Genomic DNA, 22,826 nt, shown 5'->3' with positions numbered 1-22,826 from the left:
AGCTATCAATATCGGAGCACAGAAGTTTTGCGCAAGTGAGAAAATATAGGAAATCCACTTCAATGAAAAATGATACTCAACAGTAATAATGATATCCTAACACATAGGATATCAGCTGCAGTTATATGAGCTGGCCTGCAAAAATCATTGCTGGGAATACTGTTCTATTTAATTAAAACTAGTGATCCCCTAAATTATACGGTGACTAAATGTTGGGAGAACTGCCATATTCTTTTTATAGAGGTGAAAACATTTCTAAATTATAATATCATTACTTGCTGCCATTCAAGGGCATCAGTAATACTTGGAAACAAGTGAATGTTTGATTAATTGGGTATGTCTGTCTGTTTTGAAAGTCCACTTACTCCAGTCAATGAAGCCTTATTCTCCTGCATTTTGGGGAGGAACATCACATTTCACCAGAACAAGCACTGGAAAGACAATTCATTGCTTCCTATTCATTGTGTTGTCTTCACATCCTCCCACAGTGAATTATAATATCGTTAAAAATTGTAGGAATATACGTTGAAATTCAAAATCAGAATAGAAATTGATACAAATACACAAGTGACTTCAATACCAAAGAAAGAAATGGATGTTTTCAGTGGAAAATCCATGGTGAATGGAAAAAGATCATACCGACTCTTTAAAGAAGTAAATGAAACAGAATTTTAAAAAAAACTAGCAGTAAGATTGAGGGTCCAGAATGAAAATGATGCTATCCAATGTTATTTTAACCATTGGCTGGGTACCTTTATACTTAAAGGAAAGTTTGATGCTAACTTTTTGACAAGATATTCATTTGCCTTAACCACCTTTTTCAGCAGAATATTCCCTCAAATTATATTAAAAGTATAATGATGTGCAAGCTGCATCTTCATTGCAACTTTCAGTCTCAAAAAGAACAGTCCTTGTTTACTCACAGAACAAAGTTTTATTCACTGAAACCATGGGAGTAACTTTCAAACTTCTCTGAGATCTGTGACCAACTGCAATCTTAAACATGCCTTTAAATTGCTTTGTGTCTGAAGGACAAAGTTACGTTCACTCTCTTAGCTTCAGTATCCTTCTGGTGTGCCGCATCTCAAAATTTGCGGTTCACTGCACACAGACTCACCAGTTGAAAGAGAAGACGACTTCTACTATTTCATCAGTCAACAAGACTTTCCCAAAACACATTATTCCTTACACATAACTTACTAGCAGCTTCTTGTTAGAAGCACCTAGCTGTAGAGCTGGAAGTATCCACAGAACAATGAACATACCTCTTATGGGTACCAGCCTGATTAGCTCCTGCTGACATCCCATTTTTTGCAGCATCCACTAACTTAAAAGCAGTAAAATTTCCGTGTGTCTCAAAAAGTGCTGCTTGTATTTTGGTTTGTCCTTTTAAGGGCTGACTTCTCAGACTGCATCTATAAGGCCAAATGCTGATAAGCTGTAAGAGCTTGCAATAGGTTAATAGAACAAATTATGCCAAAACTGACATAGGTCTGTGCTTCCTGGGACAATCTGACAGTTCTCGTCTGTGAACCTCACAAATGAAGCTGATGATACTTATGGAATTTTCATAAGCAGTGATCCACCAAATCGCTTTAACACCACTGAACAGCAAAGTAATTTCTGGACTTTTTTTTTCAAAGATTATTTTTTGTCAAAGTATTATATAAAAATATAAATTATATTTCATATTAACTAGCAATTTTCTGCATATGGTATAATGATTGCTCAAGCTGTCTAGAAATTTTTGGTTTACCTCCACATACCTCCCTCTTTAAAGAAGGTATTTCCGCCTCTGTTTCTGAAAAGACAGGCTGTTAAACACACTAAGTTTAGATTATGTTCCCTATAAATGAGGTGAAATGAACAGTATTATCAATGTAGAGACTCCAGTTAGATCTCCCCCCAAACTTCTGAAGGTTTTTTGCAATTTGCCTTCAGAATTTAATCATTCATATCCTGCATTTAATTATATTGACTTCTTTTTGATGATTTCCCCCCCTCCTGTAGATATGTTCAAATGTGGATGTAATAAGTCAGATAGATGTGAAGCAGCAATTTTTGCTTTTGAATTCCAGCTTCTGAATATAAGATTCATCCACAATAGTTTGACCACTCACTTAATTTGCTTGTTTATAATTTTCTGTTCTCATTTACACAATTTATGGTGTCTTCTAACCTAATATCATGTACATATAGGACTATTCATTTGCCTGTTCATTAATATATATGGTAAAAACATGAAACTCCACTCGGGTCTCTGGTACACACCACCTGTTACATCCTGCCAATCAGAAAACAAGCCATTTTTTCCCCATACACTCCGGCTATTTATATCCATGTGTACTTGGAATGTGGCTATGGAAGGTCTGTCCTGGTGAATGACTGGAGAAAGTCATAGAGTTGTATAGCATGGAAACCTGTCCTTTAGTCCAAATGGTCCATGTCAAACAAGACTCCATTCTATGCTTGTCCCATTTGCCCAAGTTTAGCCAATATTCCTCCAAACTATTCCTATCCATGTATCTGTCCTAGTACCTTTTAAATGCTATGAATATACCTGGCACAACCAGCTCCTCTGGCAGCTCATTCCATATACTGATCACCCTCTGGGTGAAAAAGTTTCCCCTCAGGTTCCTATTAAATCTGTCCAATCTCCCAAGCTTATGCCCCTAGTTCTTGCTTCCTCAACCCTGAAAAAAATTTGCTGTACCTATGTCTCTCAATTTTTATACACCTCTATAAGATCACCCCTCATTCTCCTATGCTCCAGTGAAAAATGTTCTAACCTGCTCAATCTCTTTCTATAACTCAGTCACTTGAGTCCTGGCAATGTCCTCATAAATCTTCTCTGTGCTCTTTCCAGCTTAATGGCATCTTTCCTGTAGCAGGGTGAGCAGAAATGAACACAATATTCCAAATATGGACTCAACAACATCTTGTACAACTGCAACACATCATCCCAACTAATTTAATATGACACGATTGCTTTCATCCAATTCTACCTTTTAATTTATTAGTTTCACCTTCTTGTCTACCATATCATTTAGCACAGAAAAAGATCCTTCAGCTTCTCCATGCTGCTCATCAAGCTCTGTGTACCCTTGCATTATGGAAGGGTTGCATTCTTGGAAAACTGTCTGCATTGTGATTTTCTCCTTCTTGATTTCCAGATTTTCTAGCATTTCCAAATGCTACAGTGGCCTCTAGCAAGAAACAGCCTATGATCATTGTTCGTTGTAAGTTAGTTCAGTTAATTAAATACATTTTGTGTTTACTGTAACACACACAAAATGCTGGAGGAACTCTGGCAAGCAGGTCAAGTAGCATCTATGGAGGGAAATAAACAATCGACATTTTAGCCAGGGACCTCACATCAAGTCTGGAAAGGAAGAAGGGAGAAGCTAGAATAAAAGTGTAGGGAGAGGGGAAAGGGAGAGCAATGACAGAAGGGCAGGTGACAGGTGAATCCAGGTGAGGAAGTGGAGAAACGGAACAATGGGGGAAGTTGGGAGGTGATAGGTAGAAGAGGCAAAGGGCTGAAGAAGGAGGAATCTAATAGGAGAGGATGGTAAACCATGGAATAAAGGGAAGGAGATGCAGAACTAGAGGGAGAAAGCTAAAGGTGATGGACAGGTTGTGAGGGTGAGGGCAATGGTAGGGGAGAGAAAGGAAAAGGGATAATGGTGCCACAGGAATAAGGAAAAATGCAGGGAAGGGGAACAAAAGGAGTGGTTGCAGCAAGTTAGATAAATTGATATTGATGTCATCAGACCAGAGTGATGCACCATCAATAACTCTCGGAGACGTGAGGCCAGCAAATGACCACCACACTACATCCTGGAGACTGAGGCCGGGGCTGTGTCTCCAATCGCCTTTATACCGGGGTCCGTGGGAGGAGCCACAGGAGCAGTCAGCGGGGGGGCGTGTCCAGACAGGTATATGTAGTTCACCACACAGAGAGAGAGGGGGGAGAGGAAAAAAAAGGAATTGCACAGCACATATGAAGGCAGTCCCTCCGGCCTGGATGGGAGTGAACACAAATGAGCTGAGCCCTTTCAGTGGCTGAGGAAGATGCAAATTTGAGAAGCAAACATCAAATATTCCCTCTTGTAGTCTCCAAGCTGATGGCATCAAAATTGATTTCTCTGACAACTACTCCCCTTGGCAAGCTCCCTACCCTCTTATCCCTGGGGTCTGTTATCTTTTTCACTTTACCCTGTCCACCCTCACAATCTACCCACATATTCATCTTTCATTTTGTTCCCCATCTCCTCCTCTTTATTCTATGGTCTGCTGTCCTCAGATCCAAGTGGAAGCACAGAGGTTGATTGGAAGTCTGGATCAAAGATCAAAGGTTGATTAGAGGTCTGGCTTGAAGCCTGAAGGTTGAGCAGAGGTCTAGATTGAAGCCTGAAGATTGATCAGAAGTCCAGAATTCAAGGCCTGATGGCTGGAGACTGGTTGCCCGAATCTCTGTAGATCTGTTGGGTAAATTGGGACCCAGTGTCTGTATATCCACAAGTCCACTGGAGACATAGAACACAGAAAATCTACAGAACATTACAGGCCTTTTGGCCCACAATGTTGTGCCAACCGGGTAGCCTACTCTAGAAGCTGCTTAGAATTTTCCTACTGCATAGCCCTCTATTTTTTTAAAGCTCCAGGTACCTACCTAAGAGTCTCTTAAAAGACCCTACTGTATCCACCTCTACCACCTTAGCTGGCAGTGCATTCGATGCACCCACCACTCTGTGTGGTAAAACTTACCTCTGACATCCCCTTTTACCTATTTTCAAGCACTTTAAAACTATGCCCACTCGTGTTAGCCACTTTAGCCCTGGGAAAGACCCTCGGGCTATCCATATGATCAGTGCCACTCATTATTTTATACACCTGAGGATGAAGGAGGTGGCCTGTCCTGGCATTAGAGGACTGTGTCTGTGTTTGGGTGGGTGTGTGGGAGGGAGGGAAGAACGGAACTTGTTTCACTATCATTGCTTTGTTGTTTGGTATGTCCTGTTTTGTTGTGTTCGGTGTTGTTCTGCCGAGCATTGTGGGAATGCTGTGTTGGCGCTGGAACGTGTGGTGACTTGTGGGCTGCCCTCACCACATCCTTGGGTGTGTTAGTTGTTTACGTTAATGACCATTTGGCCATATGGATTCAGAGCTGTCTTGCCTATAGAAGAGTGAGGGTAGTGGTCGAAGGGATTTGTTCTATCTGGAGGTCTGATAATAGTGGTGTTCCGCAAGTGTCTGTACTGGACCTCTGCTGACTGTGATGTATACAAGTGACCTGGACGAAAATGAAAATGGGTGAGTTAGTAAGTTTGCTGATGTTACAAAAATTGATGGTGTTGTGGATAGCATCGAAGACTGACAAACAGCGGGATATAGATCAGTTGTAGATACGGATGCAGAAATGGCAGAAAGAGTTTAACCCAGCCAAATGTGAAGTGATGCTCCTTGGAAGGTCAAATGTAAAGAGACAGTACACTGTTAAAGGCAAGACCCTTATAAGTGTTGATAAGCAGAGGGATCTTGGGGTCCAAGTTCATAGCTCCGTAAAAGTGACTACACAGTTTGATAGAGCAACACACACAAAATGCAGGAGGAACTCAGCAGGCCAGGCAGCATCCAGGAAAAGATTACAGTCGATGTTTAAGGCAGGACTTGAGGAAAAAAACTAGGGAGTATATTTAAAAGGTGGTGGGAGGGGAGAGAGAAACACAAGATGATAGATGAAACCTGGAGGGGCAATGATGAAGTAAAGAGCTGGGAAGTTGATTAGTGAAAGAGACAGAAAGTCATGGAAGAAAGAAAAGGGGAGAGGTGCACAAGAGGGAGGCGATGGGTGGGCAAGGAGGTAAGGTGGGAGAGGGAAAAGGTGAAGGGGAGCATTACTGGAAATTGATGTTCATGCCATTAGTTTGGAGGCTACCCAAACAGAATATAAGGTTATTGTTCTCCAAACTAAGTGTGCCCTCAGCACGGCAGTTTGAGAGGCTGGTTATGAAGGTGTATGGCATGCTTGCTTTTATGAGTTAAGGCACTAAGTTCAAAAGTCAGGAAGTTATGGAGTGTTGTAAACAGTTCTGGTCACCCCATTATATGAAAGATATCAAGGCTCTAGAGAGGGAGCAGAAGAGGTTTACTGGGATGCTGTCTGGATTAGAGGGCATGTGCATAAGAGGTTGGACAAACTTGGGGCGTGGCAGAGGCTGAGGAGAGATCTGATATTGGTTCATAAGATTGTGAGAGGCACAGATAGAGCAGAGAGACAGTATCTTTATTCCAGGGTTGAAATGTCTAATACCAGAGGGCATGCATTTAAGGTGAGAGGGGGTAATTTCAAAGGAGATATGAGGGTTAAGTTTCTTTACACAGAGTGGTGGGTGCTGGAATGCGGGGTAGTGGTAGAGGCAGATACATCAGGGACTTTTAAGAGATGTTTAATGAGGCACACAAATGTGAGGAAAATAGAAGAACATAGAAATTGTGTAGGTAGAAGAGATTAATTTAGTTGGCCACTTGATTACAAATTTCATTGGTTTGGCACAACATTCTGAGCCAAAGGGTCTGTTTCTGTGCTGTACTCTTCTGTTTTATGTTCTACCAAAGACCTATAAAGGGAAATGTGATAAACAAACAATCTATTTTAGCGATGGAGACTGAATTACATTTATTGATCCAAACATGAGCAGGTAAGAAATCTCCTGTTCTTCTTTGGACTTGGGTATCTCAGCAGAAAGATGCCCACGTCTGGCAATGCAGCAGTATTTCAGTATTGTACTCTTCACCCACTAATGCATTCCCTCACTGAATAGCCTCCAGCACTCAAAACCACATGTCCCCCAGGACTGTACATTTCCCTTTGGTCCTCACTCTTCCCTCAGGAGTGTGCCCTCTCATAATAATGCACTCCTCCCTCAGGACTGTGTTTCACTGAAAACTCTGCTGTCCCCCCCCCCCACACCACATTTCTTTCCTCAGAACTCTGCTCTATACTGCACCCCCCCACCCCGTATTCCCTTTTCGCGACCGCCCTCTTCTCCCCAGCACTGTGCGGGGGAGAATGACTGGACTCTGCTGCCTTCTCCAGCCCTTTATCTCTTTCAGCAGCCCACTTCCCAGCTCTTTACTTCACCCCCCCTCCTTATCACCTACTACCCTGTACTTCTCCCTCCCCTCTACCTTCTTGTCTCATTTTTCCAGTCCTGATGAAGGATCGCAGCGGGAAACGTTAACTGTTCACTCTTTTTCATAGAAGCTGCCCGGCCTGCTAAGTTCCTCCAGCATTTTGTGTGTAATTTCCAGCATCTGGAGATTTTCTCCTGTTTCCTCCCCTGTCACCATGCCCCTCACCCCGGGGAGTGTAGCCCAGCTTCTGGGCTGAAATCTCCAGGACTGCTTGCCAAGGAACGCCCGAGGAAAGTTTGGGGCGACCGCTCTGGAGCAGGACCACGCGCTCGCACCGCTTGGGCGTGAGCGAGCCGGTGACGTCAGCTCCAGCTGCGGGGACGCGCGCGGGGGGCGGGGGCTGCCGGAACGCGCAGTCGGTGATGCGTTTCCGGTGGGCTGGCCGGCGCTGCGGTGAAGGAACCGGAGAGAGCGGTTGCGAGATAGGAGGAGGTGCTGGGGATAGCGGTACCCGATCGTAGTATGTACACCGACTACTGACACACGCAGCATGGCCGAGAAGGGGAGACTCAGTTTCACTGGTTCGTCCGGACTCAACAAGCCCGTGCCTATGAACCTCTTTGCCACCTGGGAGATAGACGGCTCTTCGCCCAGCTGTATACCCAGGTACAAGGCAAAAGGGCTGCGGGCACGTCTGGCATAGCAGTGGACGATTAAAGGTGGCAGTGGGCTGCAATCGGGGCGTCTGGACTTGTCTGAGTTCAAGTTAAGGTTGAGATGTGGTGAGGGTGGGGGGTGCAAGCAGTGTGGCAGAATTATTGCCCGTCAGGGCTGATGCAGGGTTGCAGAATTAGGACGGAGAGGTAGAAAGGCAGAGAGAGTAAATGACACAGGGTGGGATCGGTGGCGGGTGACAAGGCTGGGACGGAGGCGAGAAATATCTGGCGTAAATAGGGACGCTGAACCACCAAGGGGCAACGATTGTGGTCTGCCTCGTAATGATGCATGGGAGAGAAGGGGGTAACTGAGAGGAGATAATAGCTTCAATATTGGGAACGATATATTGAAATGCTTATTTTTGTGTATGCATTTTTATCAAATTCCCATTGTTTGAAAAGTTTTGCGGGTTTGACAGAAGCGTGGGAAACCTGTAAATTGGGGCGATGATTGTTTAGATGATTTAAGCTATGGATACCACAGGCGATGCTGCTTTTAAAAATGAGTACAAAGAAGAATGAGCCTTTGACCTCTTGATCATTGCAGATTTATAGAAATATTTAATTATGACGATGTTTATTTTAGAAAGCTTTTAAAATGTAACTGCTGTCCAGTCATCTTGCTGCATAACGCCTGTCATAAATGGGTCTAGGCTTCAGTTTTTGCAGGTGTTTTAGACAATATTGTACTGTTTGTAATCTGTAATTGTAAATATTTTTATTATTTAAAATTGCCTATGTATTTAATTACAATTGTTTATTTTCCCACAAAGGACTATTTGACATGTTAGTTACAGGGACGAAGTGCATACTTGACCCATGTACAAGTGGAGCAGGCAGTGCTGAAGGGAGAGTATGTGAACAATCTGTGCTAAGCAGTTCCATTGAATTTCTTCCTCCTCCTCCCCCACCACCTTAAATTTAGAAGCAATTGAGTAACATATTTACCAGCAGCCAACTGATTTACTTTTGTGTTTGGCAAAGTACAACATATTGAACTGTAGTGTATAATCATGAAATGCTTATAGGCAAGTGGAGAACCAGTTTATTCACAAACCAGATGTAATGAAATCGGAAGTGAGAAATGACCACAAAAATCTCTGTTTTAGACAAGACTGATATTCATTAGAATACTCAGATATCCAGTGCTTGTTTGTATATCTGAAATTCTATTGTTTATGGCAGATAAAAGAAGGAGTGACTGGCAAGAACCTCACATGTTTTTATCACAAAGGAAGTAATTTAAATGGAGTGAAACCTTGTTCAGTGTTGTAAAATGCAAAGTAAATAACTGGATGTATTTTGTTTGCATAGTCGATGTTTTTTGAAGAATCTGCCAAGTAATTGCACACCATGTGGTTTTCACTATTTTTCTGCCAGTTACCTCTTCAGCTGGGGATTGATCCAAAGAGCATTGGTTGCTCTTCAGTGTGGTGCTGCCATGATAGTGTATCTTTCATCTTCTGTGTTGGGGGTATTCCAACTAAACCTGAGCTTGGCTTCCACAAGTAGGCAGATCATGAGATATCAATCATCATCAGGTTGAATCCAGCAGAAGACCACTGGGACCAAATAGATCTATGTGAGATGGTTGGCATGTTATTGGTAGAGACGACCCAATCATCCTACAGCCAGCCTGGGAGACGTGATCTGATCTGTTTAGATTAAGCAGGCAGAGATGAATGCCAATTGATACCAGCTGATTCTGCAGACCAAGCATATTCCTTCTGAGTCTGTTTGAAATTTGCTTACTGGGAAATTTTGCTGAACCATCAGGTATTTGATAGTATTTGTAAAATAATTTTATTAAAGAGTCTAGTTTGATTACAGTGATCAGAGAGAAATTCTTTACTAACACCGAATTAAATGAGGTTCAACTTGGGATGTTTTTTTTCTTGCCCCGTATTTTGTGTCTCTTAAGGAAAGAGAAGCATTTTGATTGCAACTGAAGTTTACCCAACTTTAAATTAATTTTGAATCATTTTTAATCAATTTAATGAATTTGAATCAGTTTAACCTAAGAAGTCAATTTGAGATTTCAGTAATAAACAGGGTTATAATTACTACATTCTTTGCAGTTGTTTAAAAATACAATACAGTGCATTCTGGTTAATTGGACCATCAGTTAATCATTCAATTGCTTATTTGGGACAACTCTTAAAGAACAAAACTTAATCAAGGAAACATCAGGATTACTTTTGTTTATTTGAGACACTAAGCTGCTTAATTGGGACAGGAGACTGTTGCTGAACGGTTTCTGACTAGTATCACTTATGCACACATGTGTCGCCGTTAGACACTATACCGTGCTTAAAGCAAACAGTTTTTAAACAACTTCGATTGCGTGTGTTTGTGTTCAAAAAGCCGTGATTTTTGTCATAGATAGTTGGTGAGAAATAAGTAGTAAGACAATTCAGAACTGTTTTGCTCTCTACCATTTCAAGCATTCGGGTTTGGAGATGCCAGAAATGACCACGAGTGTAATTGAACCAATTTCACTACAGTACTTCAACAAGTTAGGAACTCCAATGAATTTGAAGGTATTGAAAATAATCTTGGATGTTACAATAAAAATGAAGATTTTGAGGATTGAATTAGTGAAAGCTTTGTATGTAGACAATAATTATCTACAGTAGGTGTCTGCACTGGTTTTGTTCATTTACAGTTCATCAAAAGAACATGCAGCGTGCACTGGATGAATTCCTCTGTAGGTAACTATTGGGAACTAATACACAATTTTATAGTACTGTAGTAGTATTGGGAGTGTTCTAATTTGTTTTGAACTTCATTTAAATACATAACTCGTTACTCAGTTGAATGATAGTTTGTCTTTTTTTAATATCTTTTAAACTATTTCCATGAAACTTTGGCTAATTGGGGCAGGTTCTTAATTGGATCAAAATGTACTGGTCCCAATGTGTCCCAATTAACTGGAATCCACTGTATATATCAGTGCTTCTATAGTCATACAGCACAGTAGTTGGAGAAATGTTTTTCAAATATATGTTCATATTCTTTAATAAATTGGTAGTAAATAAGTTGCATCAATGATTTGTCTCTAATGTTTTGGGTATCCTAAAAATATCATCACTTGTATGTATATAGGAAAATGGAGAAACTGTCAATGCCAAATCAGTATTTTAATAAGGGATTGATGTTTAATTAGAATGTTGGTGGTTTATAATCATCTGAATTATGATAGCTTGCTTAAGAATGGCACCGTTAGCTAAAGAAACAGCAGGGTTGCCACCTGATGTGTCACAAGGCGCAGAAAGGAACAGCAGCAACAATTGTAAGGCACAGTAGATGAGGGGTTCCCGACCTGGAATCCATGGACCCGTCAGTAAGAGACCATGGCATAAAAAATGTTGAGAACCTCTGCAGTAGATGGAAAAGCTGAAAAGGCGAGAATCTGTATTTAGCTGTAATAGTTCTTGCGTTTCATTTTGTCTTGATTTAATTTTAATTTCAGACAATAGTGTTAAATGTAATTAGCATTTGCAACTGTTTTTTAACTTTTAAGCAATGCAGTCAATTTTGGCAGAATAATTTGTAGCTGTGTTGATGGTTACAAAGAGAAATTAAGCATTCAAACCTCAAATGTGTATTACACTTTTGTGTACTTGTTTTGGTTTTTGTTGTAGCAGCATCATTGCAGTCCCGAGTTAGGCAATTGAAGTAATGGCATTTAATAAACACTTGGATTAAACATAGTTTGCCTGATTGCATAATCAATAAAGTTTACAAAAGTTGTAGATCTATTGTATTTCACAAGTATTGTTCCCAGGTAGTATTTTCTGTTCAGTTGTTTGCTTTTTCTGTAGAACTATTTCTTATTCAGCCAGAAAATTTTTAGGCCAATTAGAGCTTTTGGCTATGAGGTCAAGATTTGTGTTGGACATGGATCTCATATGACTGGAGGCACAGTGCAGTCGTTATCTAACTAAATGACAGATTGGACTCTGAACTGAATGGCATACTTTTGTTTTTCTGCTGCTAGTATTGCCAGATGAGATCATTTGTGATGATGGCACCTCATTTGTGGCTAAATCCCAAGTGATTGTGGGTCCAAGTTTTAAGATGGATTTTAATTAATATAAGGAAGAAAGATTGGATTCACGGCACATACAGAGCTGGGACGTTGACCGGTTTGGTTGCAATGATTTAAATGTTTTTGTTATTTTTTTTTAAGAAGGCCCCGGTTATGGTGCTGATGAAAGAATTGATTTTAATTTACAAATATTTAGTACATAATTTCCTATTTTTAGGCTGGGTGAATGTTTCTCCTCAAATCATGTGATCTGAATCAGAACCAGGTTTAATATCACTGTCATATGTCATGAAATATGTTCTTTTGTGGCAGCAGCACATTGCAGTACATAATAATAAAAACTATAAATTACAATAAGAAATATTTCTAAAAAGATAAATAGTGCAAAAAGGGAGGGAAAAACTCTCCCTCTCTTAGTGTTCATTGGTTCATTGTCAATTCAGAAATCTGATGGTGGAGGGGAAAAAGCTGTTCTTGAAATGTTGGGAGTGTGTCTTCAGGCTCCTGTACCTCCTCTTTGATGGTAGCAATAAGAAGAGGGCATGTCCTGGTTGAATGGGGTCCTTAATGATGGATACTGCCTTCTTGAGGCATTGCCTTTTGAAGGTGTCCTGGATGCTGGGGAGGCTAGTACCTGTGATGAAGCCCGATGTGTTTACAACTTTGCAGCTTTTCTAATTCTGTGCAGTAGCCCCTCGATACCAGATGGTGATGCAACCAGTTAGAATGCGCTGCAAGGTACATCTGTTGAAATTTGTAAGTGTCTTTGGTGACATACCAATTCTCAAACATCTAGTGAAATATAGACGCTGTTGTGCCTTTCTGTAATTGCATAAATATGTTGGGCCCAGGGTAGATCCTCAGAGATGTTGACACACAGGAACTTGAAACTGTTCACCATTTCCACTTCAGATCCTTTGATGAAAACTGGTGTGTGTTCTCTTGACTTCTCCCTCCTAAAGTCCACAATCAATTCCTTGGTCTTCCTGACGTTGAGTGCAAGGTTGTTGCTGCAACACCAATCAGCAGATCTTTCTCACTCCTGTATGCTTCCTCGTCACCATCTGAAATTCTGCCAATAACAGTCGTGTCATCGACAAATTTATAGATACCATTTGAAATGTGATTAGCTAGCCACACAATCGTGGATGTAGAGAGAGTAGAGCAGTGGGCTAAGCATGCATCCTTAAGGTGTGCCTGTATTGTTTGTTAACAAGGAGGAGATGTTATTTCCAAGCCACACTGACTGGTCTCCTGGTGAGGAGGTCGAGGATCCAATTGTAGAGGGAGGTACAGAGGCTCAGTTTTGGAGCTGTTGATTAGAACTGAGGGTATGATCGTGTGCTTACAAAATCTATTAAATAAACAAGGCAGAATAATTTGTTAATATATATTTAGATCTATGAGCAGTATCTAGACATACTCTAATTCTGGTAAGCAAAGAGAAACTGCATTAGATAGTGATCTGATGACTTGATCGGGTGGTACATAGAAGAAGAATTAGTTTTGAACTGTCACCAGCTTTGATCTGTGGAAAAATGCAGGAAGCAGTTTGCATGCAGCAAGTTTCTACAAGTAACAATAGGATCATGTGATGATAACGTTAAGTAATGACACACATTGTCGACGAACTGGAAGAGCTCCTCTGTTGTGCTTCAAAGTGTGCAGTGGAGCCTTTTACACACACTTGAGAGGACAGATGGGCTCTTGCTTTAACATTTCAAAAAAGTGTCTTAATAACAGTGCCAATCTTCTTTGCAATGTTTTGACATGTGCTATCAATGAGCTAGATTTGGCTGAAAACTGGATATAAAATCAGAGATAAAAGTGCTTATGGCTTTAACACCTTTGTTGCACATTTTTTTTCATTCCTTGCCTTTTAACTTAGTAGGAGAAAAAAAGTTTAAATGGCTTCTGGTCCATCCATAATGTCAGGGAAAATAAACCTTGCCCCATTGGTCCTCTAACTATGTATGGATGTCATATAATGCTTTCAAATGCCATTCTACTATAGGAAATCTAAACTGTTGAATTCAATTGAACACCCAACTGAGCTCTCCAGTGGACAAATATTAATGCGCTTTCTAGGTCAAAGCAATTTTAGACAGAAGGAGAAAGAATATCAGATTGGTGGCGAGTGAAAGTTTGAAATTTTAATAGAGAATAAAAGGTCAAACGTAAGTTATATGTTAATTGGCTTTCAAATAGGAAAGATTGTCTATCCTTTCAAACTTGATCCCAGTGCTATTTGGTCACGTGAGTAAATACTTAGTTGGTCTATAGCATCTATGGAGAGATTAGAATTAATATTGTGTTTTGGATTGACAACCTTTTATCAGTTCTGATGAAAAGTTGTTGACCAAAACATGTAATATCTCTTCTGTGCAGATATTGCTTGACCTGTTGAGTGTTTTCAGCAGTTTTCATTTCAGCTTAAGACCTGAAGTAACACACACAAAATGCTGGAGGAACTCATCAGGCCAGGCAGCATCTATGGAAAAGAGTAAATAGTTGACATTTTGCGCTAAGACTCTTCATCAGGTCTGAAGAAAGAAAGATGAGGAGTCAGTTAGAAGGTGGGGGGGAGGGGAGGAAGAAACACAAGGTGATAGGTGAACTGGGTGGGTAAAGAGCTGGGAAGTTGATTGGTGAAAGAGAGACAGGGCTGAAGAAGTGGGAATCTGATAGGAGAGGACCGAAGGCCATGGAAGAAAGAAAAAGGGGAGAGCATCAGAAGGAGGTGATGGGTAGGTAAGTAGATAAGGGAGTGTTTGAAAGAAGTGGGAGGAGCCAAAGGCGAAATTGAGAGTGAGGACAAGTTCCACCAGATGGAGGAGAATGGTGGTGGAGGGGAACTGGTTGGATCTGGTGTCCAGAAAGAAATGGAGAGCTGTACCTGGCAGAAAGATCTTTGACAGCTTTGTGCTATGCAGGAATACTATTGCCTACCTACAGGATGGGGGTGGGTTGGGTGGTGGATGCCTGCCTGGTCAGCTAGGGCGAGGAGAAAGCTTATGACAGGATATCACATATGTGACAAACATGCTCTCCATAATGGTCTCTGGTGTTGGGGCGGAGGTGGGGTGGAAATCAGGAATTGTATTTAACTGCTCTGCACAGATATCTGTAGTGCAGACCAAATCAATGTGTGGGAAACATAGATTCCCCATCAAATCTGGAGTCAGGCAAGGTTACCTACTCTTCCTTGTCTTCTTTGTGTGATGTGTAGAACCCTTTGCCAAAGCTGTCAGGAAGAGCATAGGAGGGTGAAATTGCCTCCAGTGGAGGATCCCAGGTGAAAATCTCTCTGAACATGGATGACCTCTCTGCCTTCTGCTCAGATGTGAGTTCGGTTCGCAGATTGATTAGCGTCTGAGTTGGCATCGGGGACCAAAGTGAACTGCACAAAGAGCGATGCCATGCTCTTTGGCAACTGGCCCAACTGATCCAGTGTCAGATCTGATTGCTTGAAGGTGCTGGAGATCTGGTTTGGAGGGGCTGAGGCCTGCAGCAAGAATTGGCTGTAGCTGATTGGGAAGGTATAACAGAAATTGGAACTGTGGGGGGGACTCTGTCTCTCTCTCTCTCGATAACAGGAAAGAACCTGGTCATCAGTGTGAGGTGTTGTGAGGCAGTATGAGGCTTGCTTTACTTGGCGCAGGTGTGGTCTGTCTCCCTCTCCTCCAGCTTGGAAATTACCTGGGTCATGTTCAGGTTTATCTAGGGATCCAGTGTGGAGTGAGTCACAGTAGTTACTTTGCAAAATACCCTGGAGAATGAGGCAAAATCATACCCAATGTTGTCTTCCCCTTGATGATAAGTTTGTGTGTGGCTGCATCGCGCTGTGTGTGGAATTGAAGTTTGTGGGCACCAAGGTTCTGTCTGTCCCTGTTGTTATGAAGGATGGATCTCGCCCCCATTGCTGTGCAATATCCTAGCCAGCTGGATGTTGCCATACTACCTGTCCTTAATGGAAAAGTTCTTCCAGGGCAATACTTTTGACAAGAAGTCCATCAGGCAGTGGTCAGCACACAATCTCCTGCAGACACTGCAGGAGAAGGACTCGATGGATACAGTGGGGTGGTTCCCTGAGCAGACTGCCTAGGCCATCTGGCATAATGGCTCATTACCAGATCTCACCAACATGCACTAAGACCTTGCCTGGCTAGCGTTGAGATGGGCCCTCCCAGTTAGATCCTTCCTGCATACCCAGACCATTACTCCCACCACGAGCTGCCCCCAAGAGGACAGTAGTGAGGTCGAGATGGTAGTTCAGATTATTGTGGTCTGTGGGTTTACAAAGAGGGTATGGAACCTGTGTTACGGTTCATCCTGAGCTGCTGCATGACAAAGGACTCTCTGATCTATATCCAGGGATACACACAGCACACAATGGGCATCATGTGCTCCTGGAAGATCAACTCAGTGAAAGGCACTAGCTGTTTTGCCTGAAACCTGTTGGCATTCCAATGCATTGAGATGTCAGTAGTGAAACGCTGCCGACTGGCACATTCAAGACTGCAGCAGTATGTGCTGAGAGACGCAGTGAAGCTTGGTGCAGCCACCTCAAGGGTTTGGAGGGGCCAATTTGGATGAGGAAGCCCCTCAATTATTGTAGTAGTGTACCATCTCAGAAGGGCACATGAGTGGCCACAGCGCTATTAGTTTTAAGAAATGTGATTGAAACCTACTTAACACATTGCTATGGATGTAAGAATGAAAATGCATTACACAGTTTATTCCTTTGTAGTGACAGCAGTCTAGGGCAAAGTCTTAACCAGCCTGCTTTTGAATGCTACATGAGTTTTTCTATCTCCATCAGAGAAGGCAGTCAAACATTAATTTCATGCTGCTTTTGAAGGATGGCACCTTCTGATCTGATTTGTCCTCAAGTCCTGAAGATTTGAATCCACAGACCATTGAATAATTTTACCACCACTGAACCAAGGTTACTGCTCATGACCTAAGACAGTAATTGAGAATGTTGTATCATAACCTTTATTGCTTTTTAAGTAAACTATGCAAGATAAAGACATAAATATATTCAGCAGCAAAATGAGTTAACAGGAAGTACTCTGCACTCTTGTCAACAAACCTGCATGCAAATTAGCAGTTGCTGTCAGAGTGAATATATCAGGTGCAGTTCCACATATTGCGTTTCTGTAGTTTGGCTATAAAAATCTGGTACAAGATAGCTTATTTTTTTTTAAAAAAGACGTTATCATTTGGAGCTGTTACCCAAATACTTGCAGTCAAAACTTGGATGTTTGATAATTGAAAGTGCCTGCCTGTTTTGAAGAATAATTGAACCCTTTTCTATGTTTCAATAAACTTTCCTTGCATGGGGCGTTTTGTACATGGAGACATACAGTACATTCCAAAAACAGAAGCTGTCTGTTATGCAATATATACAATAAGGTTTCACTTCCTTTGTCTTCACACTGTTTAAAGGTGGTTACTTTAAAAGCACTTGTTGCAGAATGTAATATATTGCTAACAAGAAGTTCCAACGTGCTTCAAGGCCGCCACCATTGTCCCTGTGCCGAATAAGTCTTCAGTGTCCTGCCTAAATGACTATCGTCCCGTTGCAGTTACATCCATCATCATGAAGTGTTTCGAGAGGCTCGTCATGAGGCATATCAAGACCCTGCTGCCCCCCTCACTGGACCCCCTGCAGTTTGCGTACCGTCCCAACCGCTCAATAGATGACGCCATTGCTACCACCCTCCACCTGGCCCTAACTCACCTGGACAAAAAAGACACTTATTTTCGGATGCTGTTCGTAGACTTCAGTTCAGCATTCAACACAAACATCCCTCAGAAACTGATTGGAAAGCTGAGCCTACTGGGCCTGAACACCTCCCTCTGCAACTGGATCCTAGACTTCCTGACTGGGAGACCTCAGTCAGTCCAGATCGGGAGCAGCATCTCCAACACCATCACACTGAGCACGGGGGGCCCCAGGGCTGTGTGCTCAGTCCACTGCTGTTCACTCTGTTGACCTACGACTGTGCTGCAACACACAGCTCGAACTATATCATCAAGTTTGCCAATGACACGACTGTGGTGGGTCTCATCAGCAAGAACGACGAGTCAGCTTACAGAGAGGAGGTGCAGTGGCTAACGGACTGGTGCAGAGCCAACAACCTGTCTCTTAATGTGAACGAAACAAAAGAGATGGTTGTTGACTTCAGGAAGGCACGGAGTGACCACTCCCCACTGAACATCGATGGCTCCTCGGTAGAGATTGTTAAGAGCACCAAATTTCTTGGTGTTCACCTGGCGGAGAATCTCACCTGGTCCCTCAACACCAGCTCCATAGCAAAGAAAGCCCAGCAGCGTCTCTACTTTCTGCGAAGGCTGAGGGAAGTCCATCTCCCACACTCCATCCTCATCACATTCTACAGGGGTTGTATTGAGAGCATCCTGAGCAGCTGCATCACTGCCTGGTTTGGAAATTGCACCATCTCAGATCTCAAGACCCTGCAGCGGATAGTGAGGTCAGCTGAGAAGATCATCGGGGTCTCTCTTCCCGCCATCATGGACATTTACACTAAATGCTGTATCCGCAAAGGAAACAGCATTATGAAGGACCCCATGCACCCCTCATACAATCTCTTCTCCCTCCTGTCTTCTGGGAAAAGACTCCGAAGCATTCGGGCTCTCACGACCAGACTATGTAACAGTTTCTTCCCCCAAGCTGTCAGACTCCTCAATACCCAGAACCTGGACTGACACCTTGCCCTATTGTCCTGTTTATTATTTATTGTAATGCCTGCACTGTTTTTGTGCACTTTATGCAGTCCAGTGTAGGTCTGTAGTCTAGTGTAGCTTTCTCCGTGTTTTTTTTTTACGTAGTTCAGTCTAGTTTTTGTACTGTGTCATGTAACACCATGGTCCTGAAAAACGTTGTCTCATTTTTACTATGTACTGTACCAGCAATTATGGTTGAAATGACAATAAAAGTGACTTGACTTGACTTGATATGCAATAACCTTCAGCGTCAATGTTAAGAGCTGAAATAAGCTACCTCAGCTTCAAAAATCAGAGAAAATTTACAATCCAGGTGGAAGTGATTCAGGCCATGTTTCCATTTTAATTCTTTATTAATCCTGCCTGTCAACTATTAATCTTGAAGTGCACAAGCAGGAATGTACCTTGTTACCTGTGTTTCTTGAAATTACTAGCTTGAGATCAGAGCCGTGTGGCAGCATTCATGTTTCAGCTTATAGAATACTTTAATTTATTGTCACCAAACAATTGATACTAGAGCATACACTCATCACAGTGATATTTGTTTCTGCGCTTTGCGCTCCCTGAAGTACAAATCGAAGTAAATATAATAAAAATTTAAATTATAAATCGTAATTAGAAAATAGAAAAGGGAAAGTAAGGTAGTGCAAGTCAGGTCCAGATATTTGGAAGGTACGGCCCAGATCCGGGTCAGAAAAATCAATTGGGAATCTTTTTGGTCTTCTTGTCTCAGGATTTGCAGTAAAAATGGCACTTTTGAAATCTGGACATTGGAATGTGGTTTATGTTGTGACCTCTTCAGAGCACTAAGAAAACTTCAGCACATTTTCATCTATGTGGGAACAATCCCGGAGGAAATACTTTGGAAGATGGAGGAGGGGACAACAATGCACTGTATTTTAATCTTTTTCCAATTACCTCCTGTAGGCTGTCATTCTTCAGTATGTTGGTGGCTAAAATGCTGACCTTTTCAGAATCTGCCCTGTAACCCTCTTGAATCTTAAAAAAATTTTGCTTAGGGTGTTGAGTAGGTGGTTGCCTTGCATTTTTTGCATGTGAAAGGATATCTGTGACTTGATTTCTCTGTTAGGCCATTAAGTGAAGCAGTCCTACTGCCAGAAACTGCAAATCATTTATAAATCAAATAATTCAAGTCTCTGTGCATAAAATCTCACACTTCCCATTGTGAATTAGCGGCCACTTTGGGCCGATCCTGTGTTATTTTCCACTCTTCATGAAATGTGTATTGCTGTCAAGCATTTACTACCTATCCCCAAATGCCATTAATTATGGTGGCTAGAATAGCCTACTGGTTAGGTAAGCATGGCAGAATATTCCCCTGTAAGGTATGAGCAAGCTAGATGTATATTTACGATAACAAGTTTGATAGCTCCTGACTCTTGTGTCTGCAAGTTTGTTCCTTGTTGCTGTGTTTTCTTATTTAATGTTTTGGTATAGATACCATCTCTAACAGAATAACTCGTCACTAGCAGCTGCAGTGTTCTATATTTGGCTTTAAATATTTAAATATTATACAATATTGTAAATCTATACTACAATATTGTAAAATAGAATGGAACAATGCAAGTATAAATGAGGTGCTCCTATTGTGACAAAAGTAATAATGGCTTTTAATTTTGTAATGTCCTAAAGGCGAACTTGGTGGCGGGGTAGAGATACGCCCCTACCATAGCAGGTGGTGGATGGCTGCAAGAGCAGCTGGTGCATATCACAAGTCCTGTTTATGTCACCACGGACGCCAGACAGGCAGTCTCTGAACAGTTTAGTTAATGGATGGTTTCACCTGTCTTGTAAAGACACTGCCCAGAAGAAAGTAAGGGCAAAACACTTCCATAATAAAAATTTGCCAAGAACAGCCACGGTCACCATGATTGCCTATGTTATACGACACAGCACATAATGGTGATGATGATGAAAGGTGAACATCAGAGCCACATTGTGGAAGTTTATGGTTAATTGGTTCATTAATGTCGTTAAGGAAAGGGAAACTGTCACGCTAATCTGCACTGTCTGGTCCCGTGGGATCTCTAAGACTGAGTAATTAATGCCACCTTGCCACCATTGCTCATGTTTTTTTAAGCAAAGGAGAATGCTGTTGTTGATGTGTCTGAGGATTGTTTCCCCCTTGCGTTCTGCTACTGTCTAGGGAATCTGAAGCACCATCTTACATTCTGCAATAGTTCTGCAACATGATATCTTGACAATCTTAAAAGCATTATGTACAGCTTTATTTATATAAACATATATTAAGGATCATGGTCTTTGTACAGATTGGGCATCAACATACTAATCAAATATGACATGAAAGGTTAGCTCACTTGTCTCTTTATCACCTTCCCCAATATAGAGCAGCAGCTTTCACTTTTACTTGACTTGGACTTGACAAATCATAACTGGCCAAGGCTTGAAAACTGATGCAAGTATGTTAAAGAAGTCAAGTACCAATTTCTGATCGCTTGTTTGAGGAGAAAGCTGGATTTGAAATTGCTTTTTTGTAATAATAATGTAATCTGTATCTCAGTATTTTAAACAGTATGTCTGATTTTGTTGTTCTGTTAAACGTAATTTTCAGCAAATTATTTTCTTTTGGATTTCTGCTTACATTAATCTCTATAAAAGGCTTTGTTGTAAATGAATAGGACTATTTGGTTAAAATTGAACGGTGTGTTTATTTGAAGCCTGTGTGGTTTACAGTGATAGTGTTGTGACTTGATGACAAATTTGAAGATGAGGTCAAATACTATGGCAATTTTGATTGGTTCAATAATATATAAAAAATGCCTGTTAAGCCTTTGAAAGAGACAAACACTTGTAATTTCTACCAAGCTTTGGAATTGGTTTATTATTGTCATGTGCAGTGGAAAATTAGGTTTGCATGCCAACTGTACAGATCATTTCAAAACAAGAACATTATGCCCCTTCCGTTGGTGCTGCCTGGGTGTTTGCTCGGTCCTGCACTCCAGTGTTTGCTCAGTGGAAGAACAAGCTAGATGAGGACAACATCCCATGCACCATCATTCTACAGGCCGTGACATTCAGGGACTTGAACTATACTTTTTTGTGATTGTACGTTTTCTGCTATCATTCCATATGCGCTATGTGCTGTGTTGTTGGTAATGCGTTTTGTACCTTGGCCCCAGAGGAATGCTGCTTTGTTCGTCTATATTCATGTGTGGTTAAATGATAATTGAACTTGAATTTATAATAGTACAAAGGAAATACAATAACGGAATACAGAATGTAGTGTTGCAGAAAAAGTGCAGTGCAGTAGACAATGAGGTACAAGGGCCATGATATTGTGAGGTTCAGCTTTCATCTTTAACGAACAAGATGTCCAGAAATGAATCTGGGTACAGATTTAAAGGTAAACCAATTTTTTTCCCTTCTGAGCTATGATTGGTCACACTAATCGAAGTTGCTTCATCTTACTACCCATGAGTTGTTCTTTTGATATTATTCAAAGTCATATTATTCATATTCCAACAGTAAGCTGATGATGCCTGGAGAGTGAGATCCTTCATGATGGAAGCAGCCTTCTTGAGGCTAGTGCCTGTGATGGAACTTGGCCTCCAGCTTCCTGCAGTCTCTTGGGATCCTGTGCATTGGAAGTCCATACCAGGCTGTGATGCAACCAGTGAGAATGTTCTCCATTGCACATTTGCAGAAATTTGCTAGAGTCATTGGTGCCATACCAAATCCACTGAACTCAAACTCTTAATGAAATATATTCACTGGTATGCCACCTTCTATGGCACCAGTGGATAATGTTACCTTGGGCGACATCTTCCATATAGTCCACCTGATCCACCTATGTTTGTCTGCAGGATGTCAGTGACTAGACTTATAGTAATGACTTGTTTTATTGTGTTCAAAGAGCAATCTGTTCTGAGTTTGTATGTTACCTGTTGTTGGAAATGTACTACAGTCAGCCCTCCTTATCCGCGAGGGATTGGTTCCAGGACCCTTTGCGGATACCAAAAAACGCGGATGCTCAAGTCCCTTATTCAACCTGTCTCAATGCGGTGGACCTTAGGACCCGGCCGCAGAGCTCTGAATCCGCAGTATTCATGTTCACGAAAATAATCACGATTACGATTGAAAATAAAGTGGAAATAATAAAGCGATCGGAAAGAGGTGAAACGCCA

General features: G+C 41.6%; 2 protein-coding genes across 12 annotated transcripts in view; both read left to right on the top strand.

Annotated features, from left to right (window-relative positions):
* The window catches only part of exd2 (exonuclease 3'-5' domain containing 2), a 423,296-nt gene that overhangs the window by 42,259 nt on the left and 358,211 nt on the right, over positions 1–22,826 (top strand). The gene's annotated exons all lie outside the window — the stretch shown is intronic.
* Positions 7,571–22,826, top strand: part of pacs2 (phosphofurin acidic cluster sorting protein 2) — a 288,404-nt gene continuing 273,148 nt past the window's right edge. For all 11 annotated transcript variants that reach the window (XM_073040292.1, XM_073040291.1, XM_073040290.1 and 8 more), the window contains exon 1: positions 7,571–7,806. In XM_073040292.1, the coding sequence (XP_072896393.1) occupies positions 7,691–7,806 (116 nt within the window). In that variant the 5' untranslated portion in view covers positions 7,571–7,690. The remainder of the gene's footprint in view (positions 7,807–22,826) is intronic.

Source organism: Hemitrygon akajei, chromosome 3 (genome assembly GCF_048418815.1).
Source record: "Hemitrygon akajei chromosome 3, sHemAka1.3, whole genome shotgun sequence".
NCBI lineage: Eukaryota > Metazoa > Chordata > Chondrichthyes > Myliobatiformes > Dasyatidae > Hemitrygon > Hemitrygon akajei.
This window is presented reverse-complemented; position numbering and strand designations above follow the sequence as displayed.